A 23,813-nucleotide genomic window follows, 5' to 3' on the forward strand; every position below is an offset into this window, starting at 1 on the left:
TGTAACAAAGAGATTGTTTTAAAACACAAATGTGATTTTATTAGATCCCCTTTGTAGACTCTGTTATCATGGGATGAGGTGCAAACTTGATTTAAAATGTCTTTGAGATGTGATCCTGCTCACTTTGCCAGGAAGTCCCTTTATAGAGTATGTTCCCTCAGCTTTTAACTTAGTATTTCATTGCAATTGCATTTCTTCCAATGCCATAAATATGCTGTGCTGGCCCTCACTTGTGGGCCTTTTCACTGCTTTCTACATTTGCCTGACTTCCTAATGGGTCTCCCAGTGTTACCTCCCTTTCTTTGGCTCACCTCCAGTTTTTCTACTGGTCCCTGCTAAGAGATTGCTTTCTCCAGGAAGCCTTCCCTGACCCTCTCCAAACATGTCAGATGTTTCTCTTCTCATTCTGCTTATCACTGCATCCATGGCACCACGTGGACTTCCCTGGTGGCTCAGTCGGTAAAGAATTCACTTGCAATGCCAGAGACCTGGGTTCGATCCCTGGGTTGGGAAGATTCCCTGGAGAAGGGCGTGGCAAGCCTCTCCAGTATTCTTGCCTGGAGAATCCCCATGGACAGAGGAGCCTGGTGGGCTGCAGTCCATGGAGTAGCAAAGAGTTGGACACGACTGAGTGATGAAGCACAACACATATTACCATGTTGTGATTGCTGATAATAACTCTGTCTCTCCCCTTAGATGATAAAGTCAGTGAGAACAGGGGTGGTGCATGTTTCTTGTTGCTAATTATTCCCACCAAAGAATAGTGCCTGGTATGCTGACTTCATCTTTTTGTTGAATGAATAAATAAAACTCCCATCTATTAAATGCCACTCTGCGCAAGGCCCTATTCTTAGCTATTTATGCCCAGTAGTTTATTTAATCATGAAAGAATTCTGTAGTCTCCTTATATTGTAGATGATGAAAATAGAAAAGTTAAACAACTTGTCCAAAGTTTTGTAGCTAAGTGGCAGGGCAAAAATTCAAACCTGGTCCCCAAGCCCTCTTGTTGAATCACGACATTGTACTGTCCTGATTATAAGGCAGTAATGAATTTGTGCATTTAGTTGAATTTCATACAAAATCTGATGCCATTTTATCTATGGCCCTGTTAACTTGTGTTGTGCAATTTAGGGAAAAGTCACATTCTTGAATGCCTGTAGTTTGAGAAGAATATTTGTTATATTTGCAAAATGGGATGAGTTTGCAAGTTTCATCCCCCTCCCCTTTTTCCACCCAAAGAAGGTCTGTGTCCTTGAACATAAAACGCAAATAATCCCTGTGCTGTTAATTATTAGCAAGTCATCCTATTTGGAATGTAAGGAAATAAAGTAACCGATGTACTGGCAACAGATTACTAGTTAACAGGCCTTGCTAGAGAAGACTATAAAAGAATTTCAGTTCAGTTTTCAATATTCTGCCCCAATCATCACCACGGAGGACAAAATAACTAGCAAGCATGAAGTGGGTGGTATCATTCTTTTTACTTTTTCTACTAAATTTTAGCGATTCCAGAACAATGCATAAAAATGCATATGGAATAGGTAAGATATTTTGTGTTTTTCTTTTGTCTTTTTTCTACATGAAAATTCTTAAATCTGTATTTATTCATTTGCTTTGAATTATTTATCATATTGCTCCACATAGAGGATACATATTTCATTGGTGAATAGCTTAAAATGAATGATAAATTTATATCTTTATAAGAGTACAAGAGTTTTACAAAATCATGGCAGTGTTTAACATTATCTGTGACTAGTTCAATAGTGTTAAAACACTGGAAGATATAAAATTCGAATTTTAGTGTTAAGTCTACAATAAATTATTCTGCTTAACTCTATTTCTAAGGTTCTTTGTTTTCCCAAGCACAAAATTAAGATATTTGGATAGATGATTCCTAATGTCTTCTCAGTTCTAAAATTGTATAGTTCTAACTGAGACACAAACATTATATCTAGCAATGATGCCTTTCCTGACTGCAGTTGAAAACACCATTTTTCATGAAATTTATCTTGCTTTCCAGATTCCATATTGGATTCTTCCCCATGTTCTTCAGGGACAAATTTAGTTGGCCTGTAAGTTTTGCTTGTATAAATGCACTTTAAATATGTACAGCAATGAAAATTTAATTTAGATAATTGAATAAAATTGGACAGCTCTATGAGTTTTTAAAAATGTAAAAGCAAACAAGACAATGTTCAGAAAAATTATTTATGTTGAATATCAAATTGATATTGAAAAAGTTGAATGGTTGACCCATGCCTTAGATGTTAATCTCAACCTCTAGATTCCTTGTAGATCTATGGGACAAACAAAATCAGATTTTAGAACTTGAAGAGTAATGTCTGATTGATGGTAATTCTATACGAATTCAAGAATTTTTCTCATCAATACCAATAGGATGATAGTATCATATTTTCTAATCTGAATACTGCTTAATCCTAGTAACAGATAGTAGAAGGTGAAATGTTCTATTTTTGGTTATTTGTAGAAGGTATGTTGTTCTCTTGAATGCTGTCTTTCTGTTCCATACTTCTGAATTTCTAATAATGATTTTAAAAGCATGTGGTATGGATATCGATTGCACACAGAAACCTGTGATAGTAATGCTTTGGGTTAATCCACGATCAGATCTTGATCACCCTGGGAGTAGACTCAGGCAAAGGTCTACTGACTAATTCTCTGCTTAAACACACACACACACACACACACACAACAACAAACTAAAAAGAATATAGATACGTTCAAGTATGGATACATTGCAGTGGGTGGATGACCACGAAAGGAGGAACCATTCTTAGGGGAAATCCACTTATTTTCTTTGTTAACAGATATATGTGTATTCGTGGGGGAAAGGGACAAGAAGAAGATGGACATTTCTTCTGGATGGCTAAAATTTACATACATTTTTAGCAAAAGTCATCCCCTCAGCAGATTACAATATAGCAGAAAACAAAAAACCCAAAAACTAACCTTGAGAAAGAGAATGATAGAAGTCTGTTTCTTAAGCATTCATATATATTTTTGTTTTAGAGCTACCATATTTTTTGCCCAGTCTGTTCAAGGAGCCACTTACGAGGAAGTAAGTCAAATGGTGAAAGATGTATTGACTATAATAGAGAAACCCACTGGCAGTAAGCAACCTGCTGGGTGTTTAGAGAACCAGGTGAGTGGATAGCAATAATTTTTAAAAAAATTATTGTGATATTTGACTAAAACTCAGCATGCAAAAGAGAAGATGCAGGGACTGTTTAAGAAATAAATACATTGAATTATTTGAAAACCTGTTTTATGAGAGGAGGTTTAATTCTGATTCACTGGAGAGAGCAGAGGAGAAAACAATGGATGTCTATTGTAAAGAGATGCTATAAGCATGGGACTAAGAGCTAAGGTTCTGAAATCAGAGTATCTGGGCGACTGTGCGCATATTACTAAACTTCTTTGAGTTTAGTTTCTTTATCTATAAAATGAGTGATAATAATAGCTTCCATTTCTGGATTGTCATGGAGACTGATATGATGAGTAGTAGGAGTTAATTTTTATTAAGCAAACAATGTGACAGCCATTCTTCTTGGGAATGTTATGTACCTATTGATAGTCAAAATATTTTGTGACATGGAGCATAGCTTTGATAAATCAGAATGAATGTTCAGTGAGCCAAGAGATTTTGGGTAGGCCTTGTTGGCAGAGTATCAGCTTTGCTTGCAAATGCTAATTTATTAAATATTTGCCATAATCCTAGGGGGCAGATGGAAGTCTTCCATTTGGGGAAGCCGAAGCACAGAGAGGTTAGGTAATTTTCTTAAAGGCAACTCACAACCAGAATTTAACATCCTCAGTGGCTTCGTTATATTAGACTCTACACTGTAGCAAATGTGAGGAGCATAGCACAGATTAAGGTTGCCAGATTCAACAAATAAACAACAACAAAAAAATAGGAAGCCCTCTTAAAATTGAATTTCAGATTAACAATGACCACTTTTTTAGAATAGGATAACCTAATGTAGAAGATCAATAAATGACAGTTATTATTGGTTATTATTATCTCAATATAGAAAATAACTAAGAACTTTAAAATAATTAGAGCTACCAATTATGAAACAAAATGCCCAGAGAATCCTCTGTCATGATGGGGCTAATGAAGTAGCCAAAACATGATGCATCTACATTATTATAAAGGAGATGCCCTTTTAAAGATATAAAGTATTTATAACTCTGAAATTGATGACTTAATAAAAGTCCCTGATTGGCATCTCTATTTTTGACTTGACCTGATAGTCTAAAAATGTATGTAAAATAAGCAAAATGCATGTTATATCACAGTTTTACATCCGATGAGATATCCAAGGTGATGTGATGTGATCACATCTTGGATGTGACTTAGTGATAAGTCACTAAGAATAGTGACTTATCATTGTAAACCTGAAGACATAATTTTTATGTAAATTGGGAAATGGAAGTCTTAGTTACGATTTCTAGGATTCTCTAAATATTAGTAGTTTTAAAAGCTAAATAAAAAATGTCCCTAATTGAGTGAAACACACATAATTCTCAGAGGCATTCATCAGGCTATTGGTGTCATCAACTGATTTTGGTAAAATTAAGGCAACAAAGAAGGATTTTAAACATTTAAAACGTACATTTTAATTTTTTTTTTTTTTTTTTTTTTACACTGTGGTTCTTGTGGGACCTTAATTACCCAACCAGAGGTCAAACCCTGGCCACAGCAGTGAAAGCGCCTGGTCCTAAAGCACTGGGCTACCAGGGAATTCACTAAAACATTTTAGCTAAGTGTATAATTAGACCCATTAAAAGTATTTGAGGCTATTCTTATTCCATTTCAAATTATTATTTTGATTTTTGTCTGAAAATAATCTCCAACTTTTAGATCAGTGTCTTATCACAAGAATATCAGATGGAGTATCTATGTCCTGCTTTTAAGACAAAATAATTTTGTCATGTGTATTACTCAAGGTTGGCAACTAAATTCCATTTTCCAAACACAGCAAAGAAAATTATCCCATCAGGATGAAACTAAATATATTGGAATTTGTAGGGGGAAATTATTTTCCTAATCCACAGTTCTGATTCTAGATAGTAGAAGACTTTTCATGTATTTTGCAGCATTTTTAGGTAAAGTTAGTTGTCTTTCATTACAAATAAATCTTCTAGGTATCTGCCTTTCTGGAAGAAATTTGCCGTGAAAAGGAAATTCCTGAAAAGTATGGGCTTTCAGACTGCTGCAGCCGAACTGGAGAGGAAAGACATGACTGTTTCTTGGCACACAAAAAGGCTGCTCCAGCTTCCATTCCACCCTTTCCAGTTCTGGAACCTGTCACAAGTTGTAAATCGTACAAGGAAAATAGAGAGCTGTTCATAAACAGGTAAGACCCCAGAAAGAGTGCAGTGCCAAGCAGAATCTAGAAATTCTGCAATTTGTGAATGTAGTCTAATGCATGGAGAAAAAAATGTTTTGTGTGGCATCTTCTGAACTCTTTCCCTGTGAAATTAAGTGAGCAATGTTAAATGTAACTTTGTCTCCACAGCAGGTAAATAGATAGGGTAGACCACACAGGAGACCCACCAGCTGTTAGTCTCAGACACACCTTGTTTTTCCTAATTTTAGCTTGCCCAAGAATAATATTTAGCTTGTCCAATGTTTCTATGGCACAAATGACTCCTTCTAGAGCCAAACATTTGGTATTTTGTGTTCATCAAATTGCTTGGAAAAAAAAAATTAGCCATCCAGGAATGTTTAAGATACATAAGCATGTCTAGCATTTATTGAGCACTTAGTATGTTTTAGGGACGTGTGTAATTAAAAGACGCTTACTCCTTGGAAGGAAAGTTATGACCAACCTAGATAGCATATTGAAAAGCAGAGACATTACTTTGCCAACAAAGGTCCGTCTAGTCAAGGCTATGGTTTTTCCAGTGGTCATGTATAGATGTGAAAGTTGGACTGTAAAGAAAGCTGAGCGCCAAAGAAGTGATACTTTTGAACTGTAGTGTTGGAGAAGACTCTTGAGAGTCCCTTGGACTGCAAGGAGATCCAACCAATCCATTCTAGAGGAGATCAGTCCTGGGTGTTCTTTGGAAGGACTGATGCTAAAGCTGAAACCTCAATACATTTTTGGCCACCTCATGTGAAGAGTTGACTCATTGGAAAAGATTCTGATGCTGGGAGGAATTGGGGGCAGGAGGAGAAGGGGACGACAGAGCATGAGAATGGCTGGATGGCATCACCGACTCGATGGACATGAGTTTGGGTGAACTCTGGGAGTTGCTGATGGACAGGGAGGCCTGGCGTGCTGCAATTCATGGGGTCGAAAAGAGTCCGACATGACTGAGTGACTGAACTGAACTGAACTGAACTGAGGGACGTGTGTGCTTGGCACATATGATCATATTGATGCTCACAAACAGCCTATCAATTCTCGTTGTCCTCTTCCTCTTGATTTCTTTCCTTCTTCTTATTTGCAGATGAGGAGATTGAAGCTTAGACAATTAAGGCAATTGTATGAGGGCATACAGCTAGTACATTCCCAAGAAAGTATTTGAGTCCAGGTTCTCTGTTGGGGAAGCCTGTGTCTAATTCTTAATCACTTCTATCTTCCCTGGTAGTGCCTAATCCAGAGAAATATAGAACCTGCCCTTAGAACATCTCTGCTACAGTGATTGCCAGGGTGGATAATCCCATTTTGCACTGATAAGAAAAAAATACTTTACCTTTCTTCTTTATTTAGTGAAAGTCTGGCCTTTCTGATTCTCGAAACATGTCTGAGTAGACTTTTTGAAAAGGATACTTTAATAAGAATCACAGTCAGTGGTTCTGCCTGGTTTGTTCTCATAATAGAATGTAGGATTGGCTGTCAGATTTTTCTTTTTCTTGGAGCATCTTTATTTATTTTTATTGGAGGATAATTGCTTTACAATATTATGGTAGTCTCTGCTGTACATCAATGTATAGCAATCATAATTTTATATATATATATATATATATATATATATATATCCCCCTGGAAGATCTTTAGTGAGGAAAATTTTGACAGCAAGTGGAAAAAATGACGATTTTCCTAATCTTTAAACAATTCCAGAGTCCAGTTCCAAGCAATAGCAGTCCTATTTTAATGTGTTTGTAAATCTTACTGCTCCTTTTCATTTCAGATACATCTATGAAATAGCAAGAAGGCACCCTGTCCTGTATGCACCAACAATTCTTTCTGTGGCTAATCAATACAATAAAATTATTCCACATTGCTGCAAAGCTGAAAATGCCACTGAATGCTTCGAAACAAAGGTATTATATTTGTAGGGATATCTGAACCAATAACTTCAATCTGATTATGACTGACTAAAGCAAAAAAAAAGTTAGAAATATGCTCTGTGTATAGAGTATCATTTCCAGAATAGGATATATTTCAGTAGTCTGCTATTCTTTGGGCTAAAAACCTGGGTTTGCTGGGTTTTTTAAAATTCATTCTTTTATCCATCCATTCATTCAGACAATGATTATTTTATTATTAAGGAAGTAATTTTGGTGGGATAAAGACAGAGGTAGAAGTGATAACATAAATGAAGGAGAGGAGTAGAAGGTGAAAGAAGATAGGGCAGGAGGAAGAGGAGAAAACGAGCAGGAAAAGAGGGAAAAAAGTGAGAGAAGTAGGATAAATGCTTTATATTTGTTATTTCTTTTAAACCTTAGAATAAATTTGAAGTAGAAGTGTTACTGTTATTTAACAAACAAGGAAATTTAAATTTAGAGATGTGAATAGATTTCTTAGGTTTGGAGAGCTAGAATAACATCCACAATTCATTACTTGTTGCTTAAAGTCACCAACTCGATGGACATGAGTTTGAGCAAGCTCTGGGAGTTGGTGATGGACAGGGAAGCCTGTCATGCTGCAGTCCATGGAGTCACAAAGAGTCAGACATGACTGAGTGACTGAACTGAACTGAATTAAAAGTCCTATAATAAAAATTTCCTAAGGACAGTGACTATTCCTAGAATGTCAGGCTGTGATGCAATCTCACTTTTTGTGACTGAGCAGCCACTTAAGAAATTATCAGGCTTCAATTTGCTCAAAATTACAGTTGTTTATTCATTCTCAAGTATGAAAATTGCAGTGTTTTTGTTTCAAGTTACTTTTAATAAATCTGTATGGCATAGATATATATAAACCCATCTAAAAGAAAAAAGCATGAATAAAGTTTTGTAAAAATAGTTATAATTTATAAATATTAAAAAATATTTTAAATATTTTAAATAAATAAATAATTTAAAAATGCTTATAATTTTTAGCAAAGAGTTTTTGTAGAGTTTTATGTTTTATCTGTGAGCTTTCCTGGTGGCTGGCTCAGTGATAAAGAATCCGTCTGCTAATGCAGGAGACCTGGGTTTGACCCTTGGGTTGGGAAGATCCCCTGGAGAAGGAAATGGTAACCCACTCAAGTATTCTTGCCTGGGAAATCCCATGGACAGAGGAGCCTGACAGGCTACAGTCCGTGTGGTCACAAAGAGTCATACATGACTTAGTGACTAAACAACAACAATAAATACGTTAGCTGTACCTGTTGTTTTTCTAATTATTAGAGTCTAACAGGGAAAATGCATTCTTTCTTGACACTTTTTTTTGTTTGTTTGTTTTTCTGTCTAGGTAACATCAATTACAAAAGAATTAAGAGAAAGCAGTTTGTTAAATCAGCATATATGTGCAGTAATGGGAAAATTTGGACCCCGGACCTTCCGAGCCATGTAAGTTTGAGCTCTATCTAGAAGATATCTGTAAAACTTCCATTTTGTAATTTGAGTCCACTTTTCTTGTTAATACTGTTGTAGAGAATGAAGTTTCCATTGATGAGAGCTACTGTGGGCTTCCCTTGTAGCTCAGCTGGTAAAGAATCCGTCTGCAATGTGGGAGACGTGGGTTCAATCCCTGGGTTGAGTAGATCTCCTGGAAAAGGGAAAGGCTACCCACTCCAGTATTCTGGCCTGGAGAATTCCATGGTCTGTATGGTCCATGTGGTTGCAGAGTCGGACACGACTGAGCGACTTTCACTTTCACTTTTCACTGTGATTAGAATCATGAAATCTTAGGAATGGGGAGAACAGATCAGTCTGCTATTTAAAACTTTCTAAAGTCTAGACGAGATAATGCTTAGAGAAGGCTTCAGAGATTTATGCTACTTACCTGTTCTTCTAGATACTCAAGTTCTGGACTTCAACTTATTTATACCTCCTAGTTATAATTATTTTCCTGCATTCTCTACAAAGTAGATTAGCCTTCTCTAAGTATCATTTAAAATTTCTGGCTTAACAAAACATTTTTTATATTAATTCTGCTTCTACTCTGCTATAAAAGTCCATTATGCCAATTGGTGCTCTTCATAAATATTCACTTGAAGCAATAATATAAAAGTCTACTGTCCAGAGGAAAACAAAACTGCCATTTCTGAAGAACTGGCGTGTATTTTCCTAACTGATGAAAGCATATGTTAATAACTCACTGAAGTCTGTTTTCTTGTCCCAGCTGCTAAAAAAGCTCAGAGGCAAATTGGGAGTTTTTCAATTGACTGTTATACTTAGCCTATTTGCCCTCTCTTTCTTCTCTTGACTGCATTTATGTATGTATCTGTGTATCTATCTATCTAGTTTATCACTTATGTATCTAATTTATCTCATTTATCTATTTTTTGTTGTTAGAATGAGAGGAATATTAAAAAAACAAAACCCAAACAACTGAATCATGTAGTTCAACCTCTTCATTTTCAGACATGAGTAACCAAAGTCCGGTCAGATTAAAGCAGTTTACCCAAGACCACATTACTGGTCATCAGAACCAAGTTTTTCTAGGTCCTTGTCATGATTTATTTCCATCACATCTGCTTGTCTGCTATGTCAGTAATCTCTAATTGTCTGAATCCTCACAACTGAGACTTTGAGGTCAAATATGGGAATCAGAGAAGGAAACGGCAACCCACTCCAGTGTTCTTGCCTGGAGAATCCCAAGGATGGGGGAGCCTGGTGGGCTGCCGTCTATGGGGTTGCACAGAGTTGGACACGACTGAAGCGACTTAGCAGACTTAGCAGCATGGAAATCAGAATTATCAGTGATTTAGCGCGGCACTAGCCAGCATGGCAACCACGAGCCACAGGAAGCACCAAGCACTTGGAATGTGGCTAGTGTAAAGGAGGAATTGTGCTCTAAGTGTAAAGCCAGATTTCAAAGACTCAGTATGAAAAAGAAAATGTGCGATATCTCATTAATAGGCTTACTGTTATAACAACAAGGACCCACTGTATAACATAGGAAACTATATTCAATATCTTGTAATAACCTATAATGGAAAAGAATCTGCAAAAGAATATATATATATATAAAACATATAAAAATGAGTCACTCTGCAGTTAGCACACCTGAAACTAACACACTGTAAATTAACTATATTTCAATAAAAAGTAGTTAAAAATAAATTTTAACCTTGATTGAAGTATTATTTTTTATATATTGTGCTAAAAAACATTATTACAGCAAATTTAACCTGTTCCTTTTTACTTTTTAGTATGGTTGCTAGGAAATTTTAAATTATATAACTGGTTCAAAGTGCTCTTCAGTTTTAAACTGAAGCATTTCTAGTATAGAAAAACAGCTGGCCTGCTAATTGAAGAGTACCAAGTATATGCATGTAAAGTATATTTATTTGCTTGTTTGTTAAATGACACATTTAAAAATATTGTACTTGGTAAAAACAAAGTTTTAAGTCATGGATTTAGTTCCAAGACTGATTGATTCTTCTTGGAGGAGGTCAGATTATGCTTTAACTACCCTTCAACTCTATTAGAAACTTAAAGATTAATTCATGACCTACTTTATTTAAATTTACCTTGGTAAAACAATGTAAGTTAACATATTAATCTTTAAATTCCAAAACCAAAAATGGAATAAAAACCAAAGGAAAAAATATTATTATAATGATATTATTTATCATTTGACATCCATAAGTGATTAAAGTTAAATATTCTCAGTTAAAAAAGAAAGTCTGTCGACTAGTAGCAGCAACAATACCAGTTACTCTAGGGTGCAGTGGTCTCAACTAAATAGCTCTTAAAATTTACATAAAATATGCAGAAGGAATAAGAATTTTTATTTCTGGCTTCCTTTGTGGGTCATACTATATGTCTTGGCATAATGACACATCTGAGTGTTTAGTTGGCTTTGCTTTCTTGTTCCTGTTTATTCACACATATGCACCCTCCCCATATTCTCAGGAGTGTTTTTTTTTTCCTCCCAAGTAAAAAAATTATTACTGTTCTCAAAGAATTTGCCACTTCTTAATTATTTTTCCTTTTCAGTTTTTTCCCACCTTTTCACAACAAGGATCCCAAATACTCAGCATCAGGATCCAACAACAAAGAGATAAATATTGTTGCAAATCACAAAAAAGGTTTTAGGAAAAGATGCATTAGTTCCATACCATTTATAGGGCCAGATCACAGTTTATAGAGTCACTGCCTTGAAAGACTGGGGTAGAATTGATAAGATGTGTAACACTTCCCCTTTTCTTTATAAACAGGAACATTTCGGCCTTTTCTCCTTGGAGTGCAACTAGATGAACACTCTTCTATGCATGTTATTTCATCTTGGTAGATAGCCATGATTGATTTCTAATTCTTTTTTTCCCTTAGAACTGTTACTAAAGTGAGTCAAAAGTTTCCCAAAGCTAATTTTACTGAAATTCAGAAACTGGTCATGGATGTGGCCCACATACATGAGGAATGCTGCAAAGGAAACGTGCTGGAGTGTCTGCAGGATGGGGTGAAGAGTTTTGCCTCCTATAAAAGATATCTCCACTCTCCTTTCTTTCTCTTGCTCTCATTCTAAATGGGAGAAGGCTGTTGTGAGTTGGTCATAGGTGCGGTAACTAGCTCACAGTGAACAACCGTCTTTGCTGACTTTGTTTTTTACTTCAAGCATAGGCTCCTCTTGCTAGACCATTCATTTTTACTTTGAAAGGAGATGGTAACCTCTTGGGAACCCCCCACATAGAACTGAGGGCGGGCAGACTCTTTACTGTTAATATATTTGTTTTTCCATCCATTTGTACTTTCAATTGACAGTATATATTGAATACTTTCCATGTGCTAGCCACTGTTGGGATCACCTATTAGGAAGACACAAGCTGACTTCAAGGAATTTACTGTCTAATAGGATAGATAAGACATGTGACCTCCTTGGGATTAGGGACTGTCTTTGGTTGGCTGTTATTTCTGTAGGCCACCAGCACAATGCCTGGCACATGGAAGGCACTCTATATTATATTCATAGAGCTATTACATGAATACAACAAAATAATATAAGAAACATACAACAACACAAAATACTGTTTTACAAAGTAAAAAGCTAGCCATCAAGGAGAGGTGTGAATAGCGGGCTCTAAGGTAATTAAAACCCAGAAACAAATACACCCAAAACAGAACCTCAAGCAGGCCATAGTCAGTTGAGCTTTAAGCAGTGTGGCATTGATCTATTTTGGGCCACCCTGGGCTTCTTAGGTGTTGTGCACTAGGCCTGTCTGTCTCCAAATTTCTCCCTCTCTGGTTCCCTGTGATAAACCTTCTTCTTTAAGGAGGCTTAAAATCATTGTTCCTAGATATTTAGATGGCTTGAAACCAGAGCTGGAATGTGGTTTCTAGAAGGTTGAAAGTGAGGGTAAAATGCTCATTTCAACCAGTCCAATGGCAGTTTGTCTGAGATAGACTTTGAAGTCAGCAAAAAGCCAAGGCTGCTGGGGAGACCTGAGGGTGACTCTGAGCCCAGGCAAAGAATCTTGGTGTCGGGAGTTGGGGAAAGTGAACTGGGGATGCTGCCGCCAAGGCAGTTTTCCTATCTCATTTATTTTTCCTTTTAGAAGCACTTACCTTCATATTAAGAATGGTAATAAGAACAATTTTCTCTTTGTATCAGTTTTAGTTGACAATTTTACTAAGTGGTATGGTCATTTCCTAAAGTTTAGTTTTTTCAGTTTTTGGATTGTATAACCATCCTTTTCCTTTAAGGTGGAAAAAATAATTTAAGTATGGTATATTAGTTGGATTTTAACAGCTGAATAATGGGTTCTAATTGTTCCTGGTAAGAATGCACAGAATTTTCAGAGGGACATGTAAGCTCAGCTTCTTTCTTGGTCACTTACATGCCTAGAACATTTCATTGTCTATAGACTGCCCTCTGGAGGTCATAATGGATTACTGCAGATTGTTTTGCTAAAAATGAATCTTTTGCTCTCCATGATATGCCATCAATAACAAATGTTTAGTAGCACATTTCAATACTAATAGAAAGATAAGCATCAACATGCACGTCATTAATTTTGAGGCATACATTTGTCTTTTGTTTTTAAAAACTTGCTATGAGGGTAAAATAGATTTAGCTGCACATATGAAAAGAAGAATTGAACAAACAAGGTTAGGTGGAAAGACGTGAAGAGAGATAGAAGGGAGAAAGCCCTACCATAAAAGGGGAGACAAGGCAAATGTCTTTTTCCTTCCATCTTTCCTTCCTGGGATTGGCCTTAAGATCCTGAATTAAAGAGTAAATTTTTAAAACTTAGACTTGTTTTTCTATTACAGGAAAGAGTTATGTCCTACATATGTTCCCAACAAGATATTCTGTCAAGACAAATAGCAGAGTGCTGCAAGTTGCCCACCACACTTGAACTTGGTCATTGCATAATTCATGCAGAAAATGATGACAAACCTGAAGGCTTATCTCCAAATGTAAATAGGTTTTTAGGAGACAGAGATTTCAACCAACTTTCTTCAAGGGATAAAGATCTCTCCATGGCAAGGTAACACACTCTGTAAATGTTGTGTTCACACAAGTAAGAATTATGATGTGACTGACAGCTTTGTGTTGTTGAAATGGTTTCTGAACTCAGTATGTGAGGATGATTCTAGAATGTTCTAAGCCAAAATATAATTAGGCAGATAACAAGGGAATAAAGAATGGGATTTCTTAAACTGATGAGACTTTCACCCTTGCTGTTGCTCACTGGCTTGCTTATGAGGATGCATTTTGTTTTGTATCAATTTCTCTGGAATCAGAAGCATTATCATCCTTGTATGGATTGCTCATATAAAGATCACCGTTGGTTTTCCGAGTAGGTTATAGATATTTTTATAATAAGAAGGGCTCATAATTAAAAACGTGCTTTTTCACTGTGCATGTTTTAAAAACTTTTCCCTCAAGTATAACTTAATAGATAGTGCTAGATAGAAGGGCCTTTATAGTAGCAGTTTATTTGCTATTTATTGAATATATGTTTTATTTTTTTAAGAAAATAAAAATGCATTTAGAGATATTTGCAGTATGGCACTAATAACTGTAATTTACAGGATATGTTCTCATTCTATTTGCCTTTAAGGGGAACGAGCAGCTAAGTTAGTACATTTTCCTTTATTGTACAGTGTGTATCAATGGACACTATTACAGGAGGGACTGTGCAGCTCTTAGGACATTATACTTAATGATCTCCAAAGGTCTTTCTAAATTTAAGAGTCTGCTTTTAATGTGGTAATGAAAATAATGGTGCAATTTTCTTTTTAATAATCCCAGAGGATGTTACTCTATTGTTGCCTTAAAATTAGACAGGCACACATTGTTTGCACCGCTAAATTAAATTATGCAAACAAGAACAAAGTCTAGATTTCAGAAACTCAGGGACAATATTATTGGAGGCAGAACTAATATGACCTATTTCTACAATCTGGGAATACAATCAGTAAATTCAAGAATTCTCTTTAAATTTACCCATTCATACATTCTGAAGCTGCTCATTTAATAGAAGCAATTCTTCAATTGGAAAGGTTCTTCACAGTAGAAATTTTCTCAGCCAAGAATGATCTTTCCTCAAACATTCTGTGTGGCTTCCTTCAACTAGGTTTTTCTTTGGAAAGAGCTGCTCAAAGAGACTTTTCTTGACCACACACTCTAAATTGTCACCCTTTTCCGTCTTCTTTTATTTCTCTTCATTGATTTAGCACTACTTAAATTAGATGACCTATTGCTTATTTGTTTCTGTCTCCCTATAATGCATGCTTTTTAGAGGCTGGGCATTTTATCTTATACATTATTGAAACCTTCTTGCTTAAAGAAAATGCTTGCACAGAGATGGCAGTGGAAAAATATTTGTTGGATGGATACATTTAAAGTCCATAAGTGAAAAGCCAAAGCGAATGATGCAAAGGAAAGCAAAATACCATTTTAGAACAATTGGAGGGGTCATAATTTTCATTAATAATTTTGCCATGCATATAGTTGAAATCATATTTGACTTCTAGCTTTATTTATTTCAGTGTTAACTCCTGCATGTCATATAGCAGAGGAATAATTTGTCTCTTAATTCCAATAACTTGTTTTTTCACACATATTTCAGATTTACATATGAATATTCAAGAAGACACACTAAGCTTGCTGTTCCAATAATTCTAAGGGTTGCTAAAGGATATCAGGAATTACTGGAGAAGTGTTCCCAGTCTGAAAACCCTTCTGAATGCCAGGATAAAGGGGTAAATTGCTCTAGTTTTTTAAAGAAAATCTGAAAACCTAGATTGATATCATGTATTGAAAGTGCTGTTTGTTTGAAGATAGCTAGTAACTAATGAGTTGTTAGGTGGTTATAGCTATTAAATAGCTATCTAGCTAGTGATTAACTGGTAGTCAACAACTTTTGGCTTATTTTAGAAATACAAATGTTTTAACCAAAAGTTCTTTTATACACAGAATAAAAATAATATTCCTTTTGAATAGCTCCAGAAAGGCAAGAGTTTTGTATAGAAAGAATCGTAATTTTTTAACCCAAGGATTGAGTTCCATCATACAATAACTTGTGGTTCACACAGTTTTAAAATTAAATCCCTAAAGTCCATTTGCTTTAATTCTCATAATTCATCTTTAATATTAAAAAAACCCCTCTAAAAGTGATTTCTCTAAGATTGGTATCATAATAGAACAAGATATTATTTGGCCAAATTTTACATATAAAGTTGCTTGTACAGACAGAAAAAAAACGTGTATAATAATGCTTGTATTTTCAGGAAGAAGAACTGGAGAAATATATCCAGGAGAGCCAAGCCCTGGCAAAGCGAAGCTGTGGTCTCTTTCAGAAATTAGGAGAATATTACTTACAAAATGCGTATGCTTTGTTTAAAGAATATTTTAAGTGATGTATGGGAAGATTCCCCTGGAGAAGGGAATGGCAGCCCACTACAGTATTCTTGCCTGGAGAATCTCATGGACAGAGGAGTCGGGTGGGCCGCAGTCCATAGGGTCACAGAGTCGGACATGACTGAGTGCCGAACACTTAAGTGATTTAAAATTAAGTGAGGGAAAGATTTATCTAAATTAACCACCCATGGCTATGCTAATTTCATCACCTAGTTGGACTGGTGTGCTCAGTCGCTCAGTCATGTCCGAGTTTTTGCGACCCCATGGACTGTAGCCCACCAGGCTCCACTGTCCAAAACCCCGTTTCCTGTTCCAGCAGGCGGCCTTCCCCAGGCCCCTCTCTTAAGAAACAACAGATGGCCTGTAGAGATGGCCTCCAAAGTCTGGCTTTGGGTTGCCCAAACCATGTGGATTTTTGCAGTAAGGAGACCCCTTCTATCATAAAGTTAAAACATCAAAAGATCAAAGTTCATTTCAAGGAAACTTTTGAGGGTGGGAATAAAGTCAGCCTGCTGCCCAGTGTTAATTTTCCCATTTAATTTCCCAATTAATTTCCCAATTTTTTGTTGGTGTAACAGGAGTGTAGGGAGTGAGTGTCAGAGTGAATGCGTCCCCAGTACTGGCCCAGGCACCATATGGATGAAATAAATGAGCTGAATTCATGCCTTCTGATGCCAGAAGGGGGTCTTTGAGGAGTGGGGCTCCAGAAACAAGTGAAGGACTCAGCAAGATCTGGTGGGAAATGCTTCTTTCAGGTTTCTTGTTGCTTACACAAAGAAGGCTCCTCAGCTGACCTCGCCTGAGCTGATGGCCTTGACCAGGAAAATGGCGAACGCAGGAGCCATTTGTTGCCATCTCAGTGAGGACAAACAGCTGGCCTGTGGCGAGGGAGTGGTGAGTGTTCTGTTTGGCCCCATCCTGTTTCTGCTCTGTTGGACTCGAAATAGCCTTATGGTTGCCATTCGGGGGAAATGGTTAAGAACCAATGTGGAGATAGCTTTCCTGGACTTGCTTGATTAGTTGCGGTTGAAGGGGTGTAAGGACTCAGCTCTGAATGGCTGGCATGTGGTCAGGCTTCCTGTCCTTCTAGAATGGCAGTGAGTCTATTCAACAATTTCTGAGCAAGCTTTATGGTACAGGGATGACCGAAAGACTGACACATCACTAGATTCATGATTTCACCAAATACCTAATGTTGAAAAAGCTTCAGGTTTGACAGATTCAGAATCTCTGTTTTATTTTTAGCCATATCAATGTTTTTGTCTTTTGTAGTTTAATTTTTATGGTGATGATAGTAGGGACAGTTTATCCCCCTTAACAGGGTACCAGGTATAGAACAGGGTAGTCCCACGTTCTGAATAATAAAATGACTTTCCAGTCTGTAAGGCCAATAACCTTTACTTTTTAACATCACTGGTGTCATACATATGATTACAAGTTTAATTTTTTCCATTATTTTTTCCCTTAAAGTCATAATTATGAATAAAATTGTGTATTTTTTCCCATTTTTCCTCTTTTGTATGATGAGGAGTTAATTGCTAGTAAGTCTTCATGTCCTGGAATTTTTTGGCAAAGGTTAGAAGTAAAAAGAAAACTTCCTGTAATTAAGCATTGTCATCTTTGTCATTTATGGAATCCTACATGTTAGGAGGATGCAGGGACAAGGGTGGTAGAATGCTTCAGGGGTATAGTTTCTGGGGGCCTTCTGCCTCCATTCCTGCCCCATTTCAGGACTCGTTAGTCTTGTCACACTGGGACAGCTGGTCATCTCACTAAGCTTGAGAATTTTCATCTGACGTCTGAGAACAGAAGTTGTCAAGGGCTGTCTTAAATGAGATAATCAGTATGACTCGCTCAGCACTAGCGTGATACATAGTATGCATACAAAATATGTTGGCCCTTATTACAAGTTATTATTAAGTGCTTAAGAAATATCTCTGGGGACTTCCCTGGTGGTCCAGTGGTTAAGTCCTCACCTTCCAATGCAGGGGGTATGGGTTCGATCCCTGGTTGAGGATCTAAGATTCCACATGCTTCACAGTTGAAAAATCAAAACATAAAACAAAAATAATATTATCAAAAATTCAATAAAGATTTTAAAATTGGTCCATATAAAAACTTTTTTGAAATAATAAAAAAAGGTATCTCTGAAGTGTGGAAGGTAGGTGAATTCTACATGAAGAAAGCCTTAAGGACACGCACACACACACACATAGGCCTTATTTCTTTTCAATTAGGACTATGAGCTTCCCTTGTGGCTCAGCTGGTAAAGAATCCGCCTGCAATGCGGGAGACCTGAGTTCAATCCCTGGGTTGGGAAGATCCCCTGGAGAAGGGAAAGGCTACCCACTCCAGTATTCTGGCCTGGAGAATTCCACGGACTGTATAGTCGATGGAGTCCCAAAGAGTCGGATACGACTGAGCGACTGACTCTTATGTATTAACTATGTGAAGAGGTTAGGTTTTGCTATTCTTACCTACAGAAAGAGATTCTCTGAATCCCAAAAGGAAAATGGAAAGTTCAACTAAATATACATGGAAAGGATAAGCCATGTAATGATTTCCTGGGTCAGAGCAGAGACTTTTCCCCTGTGGAAGTGTGTATGTAACTGCAAACGTGTTTTCAGTAGCTGACACAAATAGCTGAAGGGTCTGTCTTCCATATCACGTGTGGAACATAGGTAACTAAAAGCTGAAGTTTATCCCAAACAAGTGGGTAAAGGTAAATATGGCAGCACATACGCTGATACAGACAACACGTTTTCCTGTAATGCTAATATTACTGGACATTAAGCATTACTGCAACAATTTTCCTGAATCAATGCTCTGGTTAATGCTCCATCTCTTTGCTTTCTCCTCTCTCACTCTCCTAACCAGGCTGACCTTATTATAGGACACTTATGCATCAGACATGAAGAGAACCCCATAAACCCTGGTGTTGACCAGTGCTGCACCTCTTCATACTCCAACAGGAGGCCATGCTTCAGCAGCTTGGTGGTGGATGAGACATACGTGCCTCCACCATTCTCCGATGACAAGTTCATCTTCCATAAGGATCTATGCCAAGTTCAGGGTGTACCACTGCAGACAATGAAGCAACAGTAAGAAATAGTTATTTGCTATTATGGAGAAGACTGACAACACTAAATAGTGGTGGAGATTTCTACCTCACGCACCCAACACTCTTGGGCTCACCAGGAAAACGTTATCACTCCAAAGCACCTAAAGTGACTTTCAAAATAGTCTTGTCTCAGTGTCTTCATAGCCTTTAGTCTAGAAAAATTCACTGGGGGCAGATGTTCCTGTTTGTAAAAAGAGTCTCCATTTTAACTATTGTTGTGATGCGTTTTGAGATTAAGAAAAAGGGGGCAATCTGTTTAGGGTTAATTAAGATATATCTTTATAGGAAGTCTTGGGTACTTGCAACACAAGCACTGAATAAGCGCCTTTGCATTTTTCCCACACTATTTGCTCCTTGAAGAAAATAACCATAATATTTGATTCAACCATGAAGTATGGGTGTTAGGAAATGGAATGCACACTTCAGTTCATCGTGGGATGCATTCTGTAATGATGATAGTAATGCAAAGTGGAATTCATTTCTCCCAATTTCCATGCATTTTAATACTCCCATGCTTTGTAAAAGGTCTCCCTTCATTTTGGAAAACCTGTTCTTCCCTTTTTTCTGTCACAATCTGAAGCATGTAAGAATGCTGCCTCCTCTGGCAAGCTTCTCCCATTTCTTCAGTTAATGTGAATTCCAACATGACTATATTACTAAATATGTTGTTGTTCAGCTGCTCAGCTGTGTCTGACTCTGTGTGACCCCCCGGATTTCAGCACTAAATGTGTAGTACAGGCAATTAGGATGGGCAGTGTTCACGTCGGGGTGTGGTAACTGTGAACGGCAGGGGTTTGGAAGCTGGAGCCTTTGAGCATAGATAAGACATATTATAGAAGAGAGAACCAATCAGAAAGGATATTTTAGGCAAGTAAGAAGACTGTATTTCACTACATACAAGTACGGTGGAACTATGAAGTAGTGTTTCACCTATAATCTGCATAAATCCAGACCAGTGGAATATTTAGCATGGTTCTAGCCTCAGTCATTCTAATAAATATTAGACAAAATATATGTGGTAAGTCTGGTGATAATTGATGGAATGAGGATGTAGAACAAGGATTGCTGGAGCTCTAAAATTTCTCTACTAAGAAGTTTTTAGAAAAATACCATCGCAAAGCAGACTTCTCTTATATATTGTTTTGTTTTGAAACAGGTTTCTCATTAACCTTGTGAAGCAGAAGCCACAAATAACAGAGGAACAATTGGAGACGGTCGTTGCAGATTTCTCTGGCCTCCTGGAAAAGTGTTGCCAAAGCCAAGAGCAGGAAGTCTGCTTTACAGAAGAGGTAGGCGCAGCTCGTGTTTATATGCAAACACTCGGCATGGAATTTTCTGTAATGAAAAATGAAAAGAATATCTCACTAATGTATAATTTTAAAATAATGCCAGAAATATTTATATTTAATTTAGAAACAAATCGAGAGACTATAATGTTTAAAAATAGTCATCAGATCAGATCAGTCGCTCAGTTGTGTCTGACTCTTTGCGACCCCATGAATCGCAGCACGCCAGGCCTTCCTGTCTAACACCAACTCCCGGAGTTCACTCAGACTCATGTCCATCGAGTCAGTGATACCATCCAGCCATCTCATCCTCTGTCGTCCCCTTCTCCTCCTGCCCCCAATCCCTCCCAGCATCAGAGTCTTTTCCAATGAGTCAACTCTCCGCATGAGGTGGCCAAAGTACTGGAGTTTCAGCTTTAGCATCATTCCTTCCAAAGAAATCCCAGGGCTGATCTTCAGAATGGACTGGTTGGATCTATAGTTTTCCTAAATATTAGGAAGAAGTGCAATTTGGAATGTATAATGAGAGTTAGTAATTTTGATTTATTTCCTAGTGGAGAAAACCGTAAAGTGAATATATAATTAACTGATGATAATTTAGATGGCTTCTGGCCTAAAATTTATCAATTCAGCAAATGGATGAAAAGGATTTAGTTGAAAATTAATTGTGCAAACAGGATATTGGGGGAATATTTATAGAAAGTATATTGAATTCATTTAGGAGCAAGCCTTTGAATATTAACAGAGTAGTAATTAAGGATTATCTTAATATAATTATTTAGCAATTTTAGCTGGATTTACAAATTGGTTACACTTTGTAAGCCTCAAGTTTGTATTACTAAATACATTTGAATATAGCATCTGCTGCTGCTAAGTCACTTCAGTCGTGTCCGACTCTGTGTGACCCCATAGACGGCAGCCCACCAGGCTCCCCTGTCCCTGGGATTTTCCAGGCAAGAGTACTGGAGTGGGGTGCCATTGCCTTCTCTGGGAGTTTGGTATAGGAAATATAAGATCCACTGTTGGAGTGGAGGATTTTTTCCACCTCTGGCTTCTGTTGTCCCAGTTTGTTTACATCAGAGTTGGATATCTTTATTTTAATCCATTTAATCTATAAACATGTGAATTTACCCCTAGCTAGTAGAGAGTTAACTGTGTCGTGACTAGCATAGTCATCTACTTTTTAATCTGATGAGTCTTTTTGATTGAGTTTACTTTTATTTTTTTCATTTTTTATTAGTAGTTGATGTACAGTATTATATAAGCTACAGGTATACAGTATGGTGATTCACAATTTTTTAAACGTTCTACTCCATTTATAGTATTGACTATATCCCCCGGGTTGTACAACATATCATTGTAGCTTATTTTATACCTAATACCTCTTACTCTCCTCCCTCCTTATCTCCCCTCCCTCCTTATCTCCCCTCCCCCTTTCCTCTCCCCACTCACTGGTAACCACTAATTTGTTCTCTATATCTGTGAACCTGCTTCTTTTTTGTTATAGTCACTAGTTTGTTGATGATTCTTTTCTATTTTTAATTTTCAGGGTCCAGCACTGATTTCAAAAACTCGTGCTGCTTTGGGAGTCTAAATTACTTCAGGTAACAAAAAGTTCAGAAAAGGCTAACTAAAATGTTGATTCTCCCCAAATATTGATCCATAGCGAAATGCATCCTAAGAGCTAGCATTAAATACTTTCTTAAGTCAGTCAGTCAGTTCAGTCCCTCAGTCATGTCTGACTCTTTGCAACCCCATGGACTGCAGCACGCCAGGCCTCCCTGTCTATCACCAACTCCTGGAGTTTACTCAAAATTGTCTCTACTGAGTCGGTGATGCCATCCAACCATCTCATCCTCTGTCGTCCCCTTCTCCTCCAGCCTTCAATCTTTCCCAGCATCAGGGAAATTCAGTAAAAAAAAAAAAAAATTAAAAAGCCTGGAACACAATAATGTTCACAGTGTTAAACTGGTGATTTCAATAACTCAAAATTCTTTTAGGTTTTTTCACAGGCTTCAGAGAAAGCCATCAGGAGGCCTTCCTATCAGTATATCTGATACAGATCTGATATATGTACACATACACACACACATACACACACACACCTGATGCAAAATAATAAAACCAGTTACTGCACCTATTAAACTAATTAATATTTATATAATATTTTTATCCTTGTTACAGGAGGAAGAGAAGAAAACAAGTCTTTATTTTTGTTTGGTGTGAATTTTTCCCTTTAATTCTAACTGATTTGTGCTTTTTGTGAATTAAAGAAATGATGAAGACTTTTATGTGAGATTTCCCTATCACAGAAATAAAATACCTTCAAATGTTTCCTTTTTCCTAGCCTGCTTATTTATGAAAACATGTAGATAATTTCTTTAAATCATTTTGTATACCATTGTCAGAAGCAGATTCTGGTCACAAAGCACTGAGTATTGGTCCCTGAAGGCGATTAAAGCTACTCAAGGATGGATTTATGACACTGAAGACTAAACTATACGATGAACTAAAACAAATGTTCCCAAGTAAAGCACTATTTGGTGCTTCCAGGGCATTCTGTTCATTAAATATCACTTAAGTATTCTAGTTTAACATCTACTTTTTTCTTAATCTTGTTCAGTTCTCTATTCATAGACCTTTTAAAACAGAGTGTTTACTGTAGTTATTTTGATTGACAGTAACGGACACTGTCACCAATTATTATTATTTCTTTTGATTCTTCAAGTATTTGTTGAACACTCACTGTATCTCAGGTCCTGTTCTGGGTGCAGTCACTGTCCTGCAGTTGCTCAAGAAAAGAAGGAAGCAATTAAGAGCAATGCAACAAGATTATGGCTATTATAGAGGCAGCAACATATTGTTGAGAGAATGAAAGAGTGGGTGAGACCAGTTGTGACTATGGAAAGTCACACTGGCAGAGACAAACATTTAAGTGTCTCAGAAGATGAATGGGTAAAGAAGAAGGCAAATACATGAAAAAGGAAAACATGAACTATGACAAACCATGATGAATGAATGTATAGACATGGAAGATCAAACAAGACATGCATACTATATAGAATTGAGTGGATTCTCATGGGTTTTACCACAAAGGGTTTGAACAAAGTCTTATGGGCACCAGGAGATGAACATAATATGTAAGCAGAGTAATTAGTTTTTAAGGAGATATCTCATGAGATATGG

At 37.0% G+C, this 23,813-nt stretch overlaps 1 protein-coding gene across 1 annotated transcript; it reads left to right on the top strand.

Annotated features, from left to right (window-relative positions):
* Positions 1 to 1,411: 1,411 nt before the first annotated feature.
* AFP (alpha fetoprotein) lies at positions 1,412 to 22,959 on the top strand. Its single transcript, NM_001034262.2, is given in 15 exon segments — positions 1,412 to 1,541; positions 2,021 to 2,072; positions 3,031 to 3,163; positions 5,170 to 5,381; positions 7,165 to 7,297; positions 8,655 to 8,752; positions 11,684 to 11,813; positions 13,625 to 13,842; positions 15,430 to 15,562; positions 16,091 to 16,188; positions 16,976 to 17,114; positions 19,098 to 19,321; positions 20,498 to 20,630; positions 22,177 to 22,231; positions 22,812 to 22,959. Coding segments are annotated over 14 exon segments (1,833 nt in total). The 5' UTR covers positions 1,412 to 1,456; the 3' UTR covers positions 22,222 to 22,231; positions 22,812 to 22,959.
* Positions 22,960 to 23,813: the final 854 nt, after the last annotated feature.

Source organism: Bos taurus, chromosome 6 (assembly GCF_002263795.3).
Source record: "Bos taurus isolate L1 Dominette 01449 registration number 42190680 breed Hereford chromosome 6, ARS-UCD2.0, whole genome shotgun sequence".
Taxonomy (NCBI): Eukaryota; Metazoa; Chordata; class Mammalia; order Artiodactyla; family Bovidae; genus Bos; species Bos taurus.